Genomic DNA, 16,360 nt, shown 5'->3' on the forward strand with positions numbered 1-16,360 from the left:
GCCACATTTGAATTTCCTTATTCTCCTGGGGAGATCCACAACAAAAATAAATGCAGGATGATTCAGTGCTAGAGTAATTTTTTTAATTTTTAAAAATAAGATTTGACCAATGATACTAGTTTTTATTTCTGTGATATATTTTATGTATGTATGGTATTTTATTCCCTGCACTCATGTGCATTGTTTGCAAAAAGGGGCTGCCCAACCCTGTCCCTGCAGTAATAATAATAATAATAATACATTTTATTTATATAGCAACTTTCAAGCATAGAGCACAAAGTGCTTTCCAAAGCAGATAAAAATAAGGTAAAAAAAAAATTACAACACAGGGTACAATAAGAGCAGCATAAATGGGAAGAAGCAAAGAAAATAGCAATATAGAATATAGATGAAAAAGGCAATATTAAAACACAAAGAACAAAAATAAACACAGTACAAGTAAACCATAAACAAATAGAAGGAATATATAATAAACAAATCCTGTAGGTTTTCATTTCAACCCTCATTTTTCACATGGTTCTACTAATTAGCAGCTCAGTGAGATCTCTAGCTGTTGAAGGATGGTAGATCTCCAGGGAAAGGGCTGGGCAGCCTTGACCTGAAGCCACTTCCCTTCTTCCCTGTGTTCTGGGTGGCCTCTACCCTTGTGGCAAAAACCTCCTGGGAAGAACCCTTTAGTCTAATGTGTTTATTACTTTATTTAAACATATTTTTTATATACAGGGTAGTGCGTAGGTATTTGGACCGTGAGACAATTATTGTATGGTTTGGCTCTGTACTATAGGACATTGGATTTTAAATTAAACAATTAATATATGGTTAAAGGGCAGATGGGTATTGACATCTAAATCATGTAGGAATTGCTGCTCTTTTTATATGAAGCCCCCCCATTTTAGGGGAACACTGTCCAAATACTCACAGATTGCACTGTTTACAGCAACCGTGGCAGATGAAACAAGGAACTGGATGTTTTTTTTTTTTTTTTCCTTTTCCATTAAGGTCAATGACATCAGTGGACAGATGTCTGCAAAATGTGAAAGAGTGCAGAAAATCCAATCTTTCAGATTTAGTGGACGCCTAAAGTTGAACCTCAGTTGAACCGTTTTGAGTTGAACCAAAGTGTGAAGAGTCTAAGGTTTAAAACTGCATACAGGTTATACCGCTATACCTTGAATCGGTGACCAGTAAAAGCAATAATTTAACAGAATGCTGTTTTTAGACACCAGTGTCTGATTTCATGGCCATGAATTGTATGCCTCATTCCAACAGTGATATGAGGATTTTAACCTTGTGACTTAATTTGTAAAAGGATGCATGATGATGATGATGATGATGATGATGATGATGATGATGACAAGGGTGATGATGATGATGACTGAAATGTAATTTCTTATTTCTCATATTTGTGCATTTTCTGTTCTTTAATAGTTGTCATTGTCATTTCATTGGCACTGCACATCAAGGACAAGAGTACAATACAATGCACCAAATATAATTTAAAAAGTGCACACACGACAAATACAATTACTTCTATTTTTTTCTAAAATGAAACTTCTAAATGATTTCTAAAAAGGTAATCCAATATGACACACGAATATTAGTTACTAATAAATTGTATTTTTATAGGCCACCTATACCCACATTTTATGTATGTTTTGTTGAACTTTCAACAGTTACATAAAAAAATCAAACAATTTTGAAGGACTAGTTCTCTTTCTGTAAATTACGTGTTCCTCACAATAAAAGAAAACCTGTCAAGGGAGATAAAATACAATGATAAATGCATTTTTATTCTGTTTTATACATTTCCATTGAGTCAGTTGTTGAGTTGGTTCTATTGAGTAAAGGTGGAAAGAGAATGAAATGCATCATGGGAAGTATAGTTCCTGTAAATTGAACAGGTGGTGCAGGGGAAATTATTAAATCATTATAATATTTGCAAATATGTGTAGATATCATTGCTTTCATATTACAATGGACAAATAACAACATATATAAACTTAATATGGGCAAAATTTCCCTTTAATGTACTTTTAAATGGAAGCACAAAATAAATGGGACACAAGTATAAATAAGCAGGTACTACAATATATAAAACCAGGATAAATAACATAAGGTATCATGTGACTGTCGTATTTGCATTTGCTATTTTTCCTACAATATTACTTCCCATTATATTTATGAACAGTTCTCAACATTTAACTGCATATTACTTGTAACATACACAGCTAAGCATAGTAATATAGTCTTTAAAAATATTTTGTACTGCCCTAAATAGTTTTATAATGGATAAATACCATCCCTAATTGTGTATAAAACCATAATTTATAGTTCATGAAAGGTTTATTTTAAAGATTATTATTATTTTTTGCATAAATATAAAGCAATAAAGGCACACATACAAATATAAATGAAGTACACATCTCTACATAATAAATAGGCTACACACATCAGGATATAAAATATAGGCTAGCTATCGTGACCATATCATTTGCATTTCAAACAAAATAATTTATAATATTTACATCTATATATATATAGACTATATTCGCTATTGCTTTTCAAAATAAAACAATAGGAGTGTTTTGATTGCCATGCGCCATTTTTTGAAAAATGTCATAAACATTTACAAATACAACATAAAGATTTAAGTATAAGTTTAACAAAGTGCTTTTCTTATAAATAGACATATGGTTACTAACATTCAGAAGCATAATGTAACCGAATTGCCATATTTATAGATGAATGAATATTCCCAGACCTATGACATTTTGAAACCAATGAAACAAATTGGTTTTATCAGTTAAAATGGACAGTAATTAACAAATTATGATGTAGTATGTTTTATGCTGTCCTTTGCCCAGTCATTGTCCAGTCTGCTCTCCAGCTCTGTTGTTTAATGGCAAATAAAGTCAACCAGAGCCAATTCAATATTCGTAATTTGGTAATTAATTGTTTTTATTTACAAGCAGCAAAAGAAATGGGTCTGTACCTTATATTTATGGACACCTATATATATATATGTGTGCAAAGGCACTTTGTGTGTTAGGTGCAAACCAAGAAAATGTGCTTTTAGTTAGGTTACCGAAGTCTGATGCTCTATTACCTCAAGGTAGTCTGGCTCTGTGCGTACATTGGATTTAAGTTCAAAATACTCATTTTTGGGCTGTTCAACCAGGACCTTCCGTGACCTGGCGTACATAATTGCCTCCATTAATGTTCCTTCACCATGGATCTCAACAGGGGGCTGAAGCTGGGCAATGTTCTTTCTGAGGTAGTCTGTGATGCCCAGCTGCTGAAGCTCCCTTTCCCGACTAAGGATATTTCGGTATAGGGAACCCGTGTCCCCAAGAGTGATGGTCCCCAAGTCTGACGGGCCCTCTGTGACGGCCCTGAGTTTCAGATTGGGCTCCGCAGGGGGCAAGTCGTTCTCCAGCTCCAGGAGGCTACGGCACACATGCTTCATTTCATCGAGGCTCAGCTCGTCCAGCTCGTGCTCTTTATAGCGAGTGCAGTAGGTGGGGCTCCTGCACACCTGCGTCACCTGACTCTGCACAGGTTCACCGCACGCGCTTGCATTGGGCCTCTGAGCCACATGATGCGTGGTCTTCTGGCCGTACACGCTGTACTGCAGGTGGATGTTGCCGTTCTCCCTTGGCTGATTGTCAGCCTGTTTTTTGACGGACCCCCGCCGGCGGTGCAGAATGAAGACAGCCGTTCCCGCAGCGCAGAAAATGGTGACGATGAAAATGATCAGCAGGCTGAGGATCAGAACCGAAAGAGGGACTGTGTTGGTGAGTAACTGGAAGAAGCCCTCTGGGCTTCTCTCAGTAGTAGCCGTGGTTGCCGTACCTTCGACTCCCTCTTTTGTCGGAAGGGGAAGCAACATCGCTAACCCAGAGCACATTATATCAAGTCTCAATGTTCTAAGTTCCACTTTGGCAATATTTCTGGGTGTCTGACATAAAACCGTACCCACAACAGTATCTTTCCCAAGTTTCTCAACCCATTGTTTAAGAGCAACCAAGTCACAACTGCAGTCCCAAGGATTGTCTTCCAAATGGATCTGCTCCAGAGAATGCAGCTGGTCTAGAACACTGCTCACAGGGAGGTGCATGAATAAATTATTCCTCAGATTCAACCTGGCCAGTGGCACATTGCGAAATACCTGTGATGGTAAAGTTTGAAGAAGATTGTTATTTAAACACAGGAGCTTGAGATTTGGCATGGTGTCAAATGTTCCGGGCAGAATATCTTTGATGACATTATATTCCAAATACAGATACTCAACGCTGTGGAGTCCAACAAACATGCCCGGGGAAATCTTTTCCAGTCTATTGCCATTCAGATGAAGCTTTTTCAACTGGCCTAAACTAAGGAAAGTGTCATCATCAATGTAATCAATTTGGTTATTTGCCAAATTCAGCAATTCCAAACCTTCAAATGCAACAAAGTCGAACTGAAAAAGTCTCTGAACCATGTTTCCAGTCAGTACGAGCTTTGTGGGGCTTTGCTGGAGCAATCCAAGATCTGATATTTTTCTGATCGCTCTGTCTTGACAGTGGATTAAGAAACCTGCAGTTGGATGAATGTGACAGGAGCATCGGTCACTGCAGAAGGCAACTCCTGGCTTATGGTCCAGAGCTGGGGTCTTTGCATCATCGTTGGCATCCGTTACTTTTGGAACTTGTCCAGGTTTAGAAGACATAGTTTCCAGCAGTGACTTCGAAGGCCCCTCTAAATCTGCCTCCGAGTAAGAGGGGCAAAGCACTTCCCGCTTCACTTTGCTTAGCAGACTGTCTTTGAGGTGGGGAGGACTGCTGCAAACAACCTCGCTAATAGAAGATTGTCCACTCATGTTCTCCATCCAGATTTTCAGAGGTAATATTTCACAATCGCACACCCAGTCATTGTCCTCCAGCAAAAACTCCTTGATCCGTCCAAGGTGCTCAAGAAAGCCCATGTAAGGCAGTGACTGCAACTGATTTCCACGCAGATCCAAGTGGGTCAGCGGCACAAACCGGAAAATGTTGGCGGGAAGGAATTCAATGGAGTTGTCATTCAGTATCAACACTTTGAGGCGATTTAGCTTGCTGAATGCCCCGGGTTCAACAATGTGGATGAAGTTTGTGTCTGCTTGTAGGTACTCCAGGTTCACCAAGCCTTGAAAAGTGTCCTCTTTTAAGGTCACTAGAAAATTGCTGTTAATGTGCAGCCTCTTAAGAGAGCTAAGTGCACTGAAAACTCCAGGTTCAAGCTGTTGTATACTGTTAGATCCTAGATGAAGAGAGACAGCATTCCTGAAACTTTTCAGCTCCTCTGCTTGCAACTCCACTAAATCATTTTTGTACAGATTAAGATGGAAAGGTAAGGCTGAAGGCAACTGTATTTGTGTTATTTTGGTTATATTTCTATCCTCGCAGTTCATGTGCAAGATGCCGTCTTTTTCTTTGCAAGTACAAAGTTTCTCACAGGATCCCTTGGGTGATGACTGTAGGGGCTGGATGGTCTGAGTCCCCGTAGCAACAATGAGTGAAGAAAATAAAATTATGCAGGCCAACATTTTCTCTCATGTATGTCTGTGAAGAGAAAGAGAAATATTTGTTGTGCCATCATTTCACCCAAAAATATATTCTATTAATCAGATTAAAAGTCTTCTCAGTGACAGGCAGACTGGGTATGAAACAAAGCACTGTAGTATGACTGATTACTCAAAAGAAAAAGTAACAACTTTTTTTTTTTAAGTTTACAGGCATTCATGAAATAAAAACATTCATTATTACAGTATAAATATGATGCAATCCAAACCATGAACAAAAAGCAAGACAAAAGAGGATGTGATATGATATTCACTACACGTAAGGCATTTAAAAAGTATTTTAGAAAAAAAATGTATTAAAAAGTATTTAAAAAGTCATGACATCTTTCCTTGAATAAGAACAAGAACACCACTGGTCACATTTTCTTGCAGAGTTTTGTTGCACATTTTTAAAATGAAAGCCCTCATTGAGACATGATGCGGTCAGGCAAGCTGACAAGCACGGTTGCTACCCGGCTCATCGCTCACAGACACGGTCGAGAGTTTATATCCTATATGATTTAGCATCGTTCCAGCACTGTTCGAGTATGCTAGCTAAGTGACTCTAATTCCACTTTTGATGAAAATGTGCTCAAACTGAGACCAACCCACTTTTTCTCTTCTGTACTTTGCAAAGAATTATGAGGAATGTCAGTATGATTTTGGCGTGTGAGCAAGCAGACGTTATCACTTGATCATCTTTTAGCAGTTTTTTTAACATTTAGTGATTAAAAGTTTATAAGTCGCACCCCTAGAATAGACTGGTACATATATCATTTGAAAAAGAAAAAAAATCTATTTGATATAGAGAGGTTACTTTGGTTACTTGGGTATAACTTTTAATACGATTATTATTATTATTATGTGCATTTTCATTTGCATATTTGGACACGTGTGGTGCTTCCCCAATGCTTGCTTAATTATTATAATTTTTTTTATTAGTTTATTTGGCTAAATGAAATATGTAAGCAATTGTTGGCACTCATAGCTATTTATAAAAGTCTAGGTGCATTCCCCTCACCTGTAACAAACCACTTTTTAACCACTACTAATACTCATTTCTATTTTTCATGTACTGAACAGGAATATCAAAACATAAACTACAATTATACTACGCATGTGTATTAGCACGTACATTAAGGTAATCAGTAGAAATACTTCAGTGTGCTCTCATCCAAAAGCATGTACAGTACTGTATCAATGAAGAACAAAAAATGAAAATGTGAAAAGTGAATGAACAAATTAAAAATATAAAATATTTCTCAATACTGTAAACGGGAATTGAGTCATGAAATATAGAGTGAGAACCCCTTTGGTAACGTGACTTCAGTGGTGGAGATTGAAAAAAAAAATAAAAATCCTGTCCAACTGATTTGTCACTTCACATCAGAAGAGAATCTAGGTCAGATTATAACTGTGACTGTCTTTGCATGTAGACAGCTTTGTCATAAACATGCATAGGGAATGTGTGTAAATATTTTAATCAGGGAGAACACAAAAAATGTGGCAAATCATCAGTTGCATTTCACAATGCATTTCAGTAAAAATCAGTACTGTTTTCAAAAACGAATGAGTAGATTGAAGCAAAGAGACTGTGGCTCCATGTTATGTCAGTGGTCTGAAATTGCCTGTTCACGCATGTAAGTGGGGCTAACTCTTCCACAAGAATTTATTCAGCTCGTAAGGAACCATAAAAAAAAAATTATGGTTCTTTCCCCTTGGGAAGGCACTATGTCATTTTGCATTTATCAGCACACAAACTTTTGGAACACATTTAATTCCACCTTTCATCTCACAATAACTCTCTTACAGAGAGTGCTGCAAAATTGGTCTCTGTGCATCACTGGAGACTTAATGATATGCTATGATAAGACTACCAATATGTATATTTGCATGACATTTCTCTATGAAATGAATGAAGGTTAAACAAAGTACAAAATATACACCTGCCAAGAGCACCACATATCATCATATGCATCAAACAATTGAGAGGGTTTACATTTCAATTATTACCATTAACAACTGGAGAAAAAGTTTCGCGAAAAGTTCCAGGCAAAAATGGGCACTGAAAATATTATAATGTTGCAGTACCCGTGGGCTCCAGAAATAAAACCAATTTCTTGTAAGTCCCTTCATTTTTGTGAAAAGAAAAATGTGTATTGTTTTCTCTGCATCTATAAAAGGGGCAATGCTTCGGCATTTTAAACTCTGCTTGCCTTACCCACATGACAGTAGCAAGAGCGTAATATGCATATTACACATAGAAAAGATTTTTCTCTGAACTTAAGGTTTTTCTAACATAACTAACACTCAGTTAACCCCGCCCACTTAAAACCTTGTTTTTAGCTAAGGGGGAAAGCAAGCAAGCCAATTTTGGCACAGTTTTTTTTTCCTTTTTCTTTTTTGCAAGAATCATTTATCATTTTGGCTGTTAGTGAATGCAAAAAAGTATTAAAACAACACATCAAGAAAAAACAAAAAAAAAAAAAAAACTGATTTCAGTTTCCTGGTCCTTTAAATAGATAAATAATATACAGCTGTTGTAACTGAAGTTCAAATCAAATAAAATTTATTTACGTATATAGTGCATTTCACAAACAATAGTCACAATACACTTCACTGACATCCCTGACCTAAACCCCACAGGAGCAAGCCTGTATAGACATGACATCCATAAATCCATAAAGGATAAAATGCAAACAAAGCCCTAAGGCTTATTTTTAATGTACGCCTCTAGGGATTCCAAAATAAAGAACTAGCAAGACTGACAGCTGGACACTGAATATGACAAAAACAACACAGTGTGATTACTTAACTGCAATATTCCCTGGTTCATACATACAATATGATAATCAGGAAGTAGAGCCAGTTATATCTCAGACTCCATCTCTTCTTCACAGGTTTTCATAATGTTAGATACAACAAAGAATATAATATCTTTTATGCTGGTGTCTGTTGTGTGCGTTTATGAGCCACCATGTCCCGTTTTTTTTTGCTGCCAGTATAATGAGGTATTCATATATATTTTATCAGCCCAAAGAGCTGGCAGCTGGTGGAAGGCAGGGGACAGTGTAATGGGATAGAGAAATACAATGGTTTCCTTAGGGAGGGCATTTGTACGTGAGGAACTGCTGGTAGTAGGTGAGTTTGGTGGTATTATGGGGCAGTGTAGCACAGGTGCACTTTATTTATTCATATTCATATATTTCAGTGCTCCATTCACAAGTATCATTACAAAGGCTGCTGGGTGGCGCCATCGGTTAAGGCATTATGCTTGTTGCATGGATAAGCCCCACGGTCTCGGCTGATTCTGGCTGTACCGAAACAACCATACATATGTGGTGAAGGGCTGTGTTTTCAGTACAGAAATATGGTGACGCACTGATTTTTTTTATTATTCCTCGATTCACACTGACAACTGTTAACCCCTGTTTTTACAAATTCAGGGATAACCCTGCTCCAGAGCAAGGCCAAGGCTAACCCTAGGGTGAAATGTCTCTTAACCCAGGGTTAAGAGCCCAGATAACCCGGGGTTAAAACAGTTATAGAGTGCATTTAGCCCAGGGTTAACTCCAGTGTGAAAAGCCCTTAATCGGACTCATCAGCGTGTGATAAATCTGCACATTTCTGAGCAGTGTTGTTGCTGCCGTCTACTGATGTTGCTACTAGTTTAATTGGCACAATTGCTAGTGGGTTGCTCTGGCAACAGTCAGTTTTCTCAGGATAGAGGGATTGATTCCCCGCTAATTAATGCAGTAATGGATGACATCTGGTGCAGCCAGTTGTACAAAATGTTTCACCAGTATAACTCTCTGAAGCCCACCACAGAAGCATGACTGAAGTTTTCAGAAAAGTCAAGGGGGACAAGTGTATGCCTACAGGAAAAGGCTTATTGGATTAACCATTCTTTGCATGTAAGCAGAAGTATTCAATGCAATTATTTTTCAGGGAGATGTAAAGGGCTTAATCACACTGTTGTCTTAACCACAATATTTCCAATAATCATATTAAAGAGTGCATGTAAATGTAAATGTCGCATTTGTTTGAAACGACTATGTTGAAACTGAGACTAGCATTTATAGCCATTGGCTGGGTGTGTAAAACGTTTTGTTTTTGTTTAGATGAACACCAACTGCATTTTCTAATTTGAGATGCCACCTATCCTCCTGTAATTCTTGAATAATGTCAGCTATTTTGTGGATCTGCAATCTCCCTCCCAAAATATATGGCCAGTTTTATCTTGTTTAGAGTATATCTGTGCAGCAGGCTGAGAGCAAAGAGCTGGAAGCCTGCAAAGGGAGCCTAGACAGATGGTGAATATAGGCAAAATTGTCAAACACTTAAGGGAAAGTTTCTCACGAACAGTAAATCCCCCAAGATCATTTTACAGACCCCGACCTGCACTAAAATTGCAACCATAAACGAGGCCATGATGGATTGTTAGCTATGAAGCTATAATTAAAATGTAAAATATTTTAATCTCTGCATATTACTAAACAGTAGCCTCAGTTCAATATATGTATATGCTACAAAGATGGGAAAAAAAGTAAAGCATAATTTTATACAGTAATACAGAACAAACTTTCCCCCCATCTCAGTTATAAACTTAAGCCTTAAGAATAATACTAAAAATAATACAAGACAATTAATGGAAATATACATTTTCCGACTGTCTAAAGCACACACAGGCCAACTGTAGTGAAACAGTACCAACCTACCACATAGCTTCACTAGGAGCAATTCAGTAAAATTCGCTACTAAAACATCCAGTAAAGCAACTAATCATGTTTACTCATTCAGAACTAAGGGTTATTCCATACCCTAAAAAGTAAAGGGGGATGTTCCTTCACATGCATGACAGCATATCAGGACTGCCAAAGTAAACATTTAAATTGCATGATGAATTTTAAGAAAATAATTAATTTGAGAAGAATCATGACATGAGACAACGTAAATGACACACTCAGTTTTAACCTGCTTTCCTCTTCTCTGTTGTCAACGTATTTATGTTGTCTTTTAATGCAATGTATAAAATACTGCACACATCAGTAACACATAGTTTAAAAATGTGTTTTTGCCTTCTCCAGTTTGGAATATCTAGTTGCAATTGCAGATCTATCCTATAACTAGGGGTCAGAGGAGAAATTGGGTTGATATTTCATATGTATCTCAGTCCTTTTTCACCAAGGGTTTCATACTGTTTAGACAATGCAGTTTGTTTTTAATACCTAAAACTGAATGATTACAAGGCAATTGCAGTTAATGTCAGCTAACTAGTAACTATTAAGCTAGTCAACATTCAGCACCGAATTGAATGTGTATGCCTATGTGGTGAACAACAGTGAGAGCAAATAATGCTATTTATTGGTATGGTAATATAAAAGTACAAATAAGAGTAATAGTAGCCCTTTTACTTTTTTGTCACGCAGATAGCACAGTCAAGTATAAAACAGTGCTGAATAAATAAAAAATAAAAGTGAACACTACACTCATGTTAACCAAAGAGTTCCTGAATGACATTTCTAGGCATTGTAAATCTATCAAACCTGATGGACACTTACTGGATAAACATCTCTTCTTTAAAGTGGGTGACTGAGCGTCACTCTGGTATAAGTAACTGAAGACTTTATTCTCAGTGATTGCTTTCGGTCAGCTTGCTAGTGAATGGTATGTCCCAGAATATTCATTATGGTATGTACTCATAGCCAAGGGATGTAAGTTGTTTGTATTTAAAATTATTAATCTAGGTCTAGCAATGTTTTCAGAATTGATCCAAATACAAAAACTGTTATTTCCCTGCTCTCTCCTACCTAAAAGAGACTGCCGGGTTCTGGAAACGGGTATTGTGGACAGATGAGACCAAGGTTCACTTGTATCACTTGTGGCAAGAGGAAAATGTGCAGGCCAAAAGCAACTGCCTAAGATCCAAAGCATGCCCATCACCCCCCACGCCCCCATCTGTGAAGCATGGTGTTATGGTTTGACATATGGCTGCCACAGGTACTGCCTCACTTGTCTTAATTTGTGATGTAACTGCTGATGACATTGGCTTCAGGTTGTCTTTAATAGGCTACATACTAGGATTACAGACTTTCTGTCAAGGAATTCCCCAAAGTTTATTTGGGAAATTGTAAGTGCTATTTTATTGGGCAGTTTGAGATGACAACAGTCCAATTGTGGAAATCTTGTTGATATGAAAATGGAAACATTATGGGAGATGCCATTTTAGACTAAAACCTCATATTCATTCATCCATCCAACCATCCATTATCTATACCCCCTTATTCCTGGTCAGAGTCTCTGAATCATGTCCTTTGAACCCAGACTTAAACACTACATAGTTCGCTTATGTTTAGCTTTCGTCGTTCGATTTAATAGGGAGGAGTATACGGGAAGTATATGAAGATCACGGGTTATCTCCTCAACCTCAGGCACAGGAATCATTATATCAGGGGCTCAATTAAAAGGCAACATTTACTTTAATAGCCTACTCAATGAGTGGGAGAGCCTGCCGCCTAGCGTGTGACATTTGTCCATTTTTTTCCCAACCCAGTTCAAGGAAAATCACCCGATTTAGCACCTGAAAGAACAGCAATCTACACATGCATGAACATAAGAAGAAACTGACATGTTAACATATTCTATCATCAGCAACAGGTGTTTATCTGTTAACATCTAAAAATGTGTTTTAGAATTCATACCCCTTCAAAATAATTTTAAGGTGGCTTTATTTAATAGGCTAGCGTGCAGTTGAGAATAAAAAGAGAATAAAGACATTGGACTGGATTTGATCCCACGGCACAGCAAGACCTAATTGCAACATGCACCTCAACATAGCCTACTGAGCCACTAGAGCACCTTTCCTTTGAACCCATTTCCTTAGACCAACTAAGTAATTTACATTTACATATTTGGTAAGAAAATGAAATAATCATTAAGGTACAGTTTTGAGGATGTAGCATCATTTATCAAAGTGTATTTTTGAATATTGAGCCATTGATAAAACTTAAGTAGTTGTTTTATCCAATTTATAGGGTTGTTTTACCCTACAAAATGTATTATCCTAAATTAACGCAATAATTTCAGAAACCTCTTCACAAATTCCATTAGAATATTTGTCTTCGTTCATGACAGTTCACGAACCTTCCATCTGCACAAGTAAATCTTTGTAAAAACGCAAGGCTACATGTCATCACGTTGTTCGAGCTATTGTGGCGTGAACTACAATGGCGCCGATTTGTGACATACAGTAGTCATTACGATTTGGGGAAACAGCTGTGAATAGCGTGATAGTTTCTCTAAGGATCCACCTTAGCCAACTATGCGGTGATTAAGCGTGACTTTCGTCGTTGTTCGAGAGTCGCACCGCAAATTAATTGCTTACTATCAAAGCAGAACAAGTAAGGGCGTTAAACGTATGTAGCCTAAGTTATGAAGACATTGGCAACATTATCTGAGCCTATTTAATAATTGAGATAAAATTCCACGTTTTGTCTCTGGCACAGCATGACATGGCACACGTGTCACAGATGTAGGAATAGTTTTCATTCAGCACTGACCGGAGGCAGAGAGGGGATGAATATGGTGGGAAACAGTTCATTAAACGTGCCACATGTCACACGTTTTCTCTTAAACGGGATCGGCACATTTTAAATGCTGTCCTCCTTCCTGACAGTGACTATTAGCCCTCATTAATAGCTACCCCAGGTATTCACTGCTTCCATATTGACTTTCTACACTGATATACTGAACATATTGGTCACACAGACATTGCTCATTGCATGTAGCCTATGTGTTGCGTTCAGTCGCTCAGTTGTTTATGAACTTACTAATAACTTCGCCCCTTTCCCTCCTGTTATCAAGAAGCCAAATATGCTTCGTAGTTTCTCACGGATATCGACGCGAAAGATAAGGAGTTTAGTTGCTATTAGTATTGGTGCGTTTTTAAATACAAACTTAAAAATTGCAACCAGTTTTGGAAAAATGTTAAGTACCCTACAGTTTTCGTATTGTTGTTTTACTGTGTCATAAATAGGATACCTTCACGAATTGCATAAGGCTATTGAATCACATCTGATATAAGATTTGTCACACTGCACTCTTTTATTAAATACTTATTTCCACAGTTATCCTAGATCGCATCACAATTCAGAGCGAACATGAACCATGCTGTTTGTCCTAAATATATAGACGGCTTTATAGCCTAAATCCGAAATGATATTCTTCAGAAGAGCTCACTTACCCCATAAACACACCGACGGATGAAAGAAAGTGAACTCTTAATCCATTGATACTCTTGCTAAGGAAAGCAAAGTTCTCTTAGTCCTTTATCTGATACAGCATTTCCGTGGTTGAATGAAATTAATTTGCGCTGTTCTATAGATTTTTTCAGGGCTCACACTTGGAAACCGCCTTCTTTTTAACTCCATTTACTTTATTGAGATTACCGAGATTGCCGGCGGCAATACGTGGGCGTGAATAGTTACGTTGACTTGGTTTCTGGCTCATCAGCCTATGAGCAGTGCTCTATCTATGCATTCATGAAAACGAGAGTACCGATGAGCTGTTCAGCTCCTCTTTACCAAGGCACTGCTATTTATGAGTACAGCAACGTAGTTCTCAAAGATAGCAGTGGTGACGCTTCATAACTACCTACGCACGAGTAGGCATGTCTGTATTTTATTTTATTTTTTTTAAATATCAGTATCGTAAAACATACATGTTCACACTAAGAATTCAGATATACACACACACACACAAGGTAATACCGTAGTATATGTACTTGTCGTTGTCAGAATATCACCTGCAGAAATAAACTAAATACTACATTTTAATGTAGTGAAGTATAATCGTGAGGAAAATGAGCTTCCAATGCCATGGTTTGATTTCCAGGTTGATCACTGCAATTGTACATTTGGGAAGGGTCCTTAACGTGAATTGTTTTGGTAAAATACACAACTGGCTAAATGTACAGCATCTAAAATAAATTAAGCTGTGTAAATTGCTCTGGATAATGTCTAACATCTAATAGAAATAGAAATATGCATTACTATTCTCTAATGCGCAACCTATGGCAGTGTGTTGTGCTCTTTACAAAATTGAAACCACATTTTTTTTTCTTCTTCTAACAATCTGTCATCTAAATATAACGATCTATGTAAATGGACAACTGTTCTACCCTAACTCAAAACAATATGACCGACTTACAGTAAAAACAAGATCCAGGTTTCAACTTTGTAATTTCCTTGGTTAAAATCTTGCATGCCAACAAAACCTGTGGGGCAAGTTCAGTGTAAAACTGAGAGATAAGCTAAACAACAAGCTTACTGCAGGAGGCTACAAACTGGATGCCAGTTGTAATTTAATAAAGGTAACACACCCTCCAATACTTCATTGTAATATAATAGTGTGCTGCATGTGATGACTGTTTGCATCACACATTTCTATTTAAGCATACATTTTATTCCATGAGCTGGCAATGCAGATCTGCACTCATATTGATGATGTATGTCTGAACAATAGGAGGTTGTGCCTGTGTTTCGTCTTAGTACATACACTGAATCTGAAATGATAGGTTCTAGTGCTGTCTCATATGTGGAAAAGATTGTTCAAGAAAGACAAGATAATTGTGGTTTGGCCTTTGCACGTAACCTGCCTTACAAATTGCAGGCTTAAAAGCATGAAATATGTAAGTGACACTGAAGGCTACAGACTAAGGCCATGTGTGTATGTGTGTGTGTGTGTGTGTGTGCGTGTGTGTGTTTGTGTGTGAGTATACTGATATGACCTAAGACATCATTGAAACGAACCGGCAGTGAATGTGCTTTCAGGAATGGCATCATCTGAGAAGTGCCCTTTTGGCACCATTTTCTTCTATTCTGAGGCTTTTAATTCTGTTGAACAAGTTGGTGTAACAACACCTTTCATGTACCACACCCTCAGCAATGTCAAGGGCAACAAGAGGAATGCATGTTGACTTCCAAGACTTATCAAAAGATCTCCAACCTAAAACGATACAATAATTGTGACTATATCACAATAGTATGAAAACATTAGTGTACATTACAATGTGTTAAATGCTTTTGTGTATTCCCTTTTATGCATCAGTTGTACAGTAGCTGTACAATAATTTATGGGCCAAGTATTTTGAATAGAGACCAGCTATTCATTGATCCAAAACCAAATTGCCAACTGCAAAGCTAAGACTACAAAAAAGTATGTGTGTCTCTGTCTGGCAGGGTCTCAGTACAGTTTATGACTGAGTAGAGCCTTATTCCTATGTAGTTGTATCAGATTTAAGGCAGGTGACTGAAATTTAGCTTTCAAGTGTAACAGTGTAGCCTACATGAATAGGCTTAGAAGGCTTGTTAATTAAAATCTGAATTCAAGCAATTTATTTTTTACGATAATATTACTATGTAATTAAGTAGTATGCCTTTTTATAATACACTGTGGTGAAGGTGTTCTACTTCTATGTGTCAAAAAATACTTACCTTTGGGTCAGTTTCTGCAGCAGTCTCTTGTTTGTTTCTGCTAAGTGAGATGAGACCTTATGCATGTCCACAGCCTGATTACTGTCAGTGCAGTCTACTAGATTTTACTTGTCTACTAGATGCTGTATTGAGTATCCTCTTCATGCAAACTGATATCAAAATCTCTTGATCACAGTTTATTAGCTAGCTACAGTATAAAACAGTCAGTCTTTTTTTCTGTTATATTTACTTTTGGAAAGCTATTTCTTAAACTTGGTTTATGCATGATTCTTGTTTTCACATTTCACAA

At 37.4% G+C, this 16,360-nt stretch overlaps 2 protein-coding genes across 9 annotated transcripts in view; one reads left to right on the forward strand and one right to left on the reverse strand.

Annotated features, from left to right (window-relative positions):
• Nucleotides 1-16,360, forward strand: part of LOC135251007 (SLIT and NTRK-like protein 5) — a 102,661-nt gene that overhangs the window by 22,926 nt on the left and 63,375 nt on the right. The gene's annotated exons all lie outside the window — the stretch shown is intronic.
• Nucleotides 2,012-14,160, reverse strand: LOC135251005 (SLIT and NTRK-like protein 6). The gene is made up of 2 exons (XM_064327923.1): nt 13,821-14,160; nt 2,012-5,579 (listed from the first exon to the last, which is right to left on the reverse strand). The coding sequence occupies exon 2, from the start codon at nt 5,561-5,563 to the stop codon at nt 3,077-3,079; it is 2,487 nt and encodes an 828-aa protein (XP_064183993.1). The 5' UTR covers nt 5,564-5,579; nt 13,821-14,160; the 3' UTR covers nt 2,012-3,076.

The sequence above is a fragment of the Anguilla rostrata genome, chromosome 3 (genome assembly GCF_018555375.3).
Source record: "Anguilla rostrata isolate EN2019 chromosome 3, ASM1855537v3, whole genome shotgun sequence".
In the NCBI taxonomy this organism is placed as follows: Eukaryota; Metazoa; Chordata; class Actinopteri; order Anguilliformes; family Anguillidae; genus Anguilla; species Anguilla rostrata.

Coding starts and splice junctions, on each gene's coding strand:
- LOC135251005 (XM_064327923.1), bottom strand. CDS start 5,563: ATGTTGGCCTGCATAATTTTATTTTCTTCACTCATTGTTGCTACGGGG.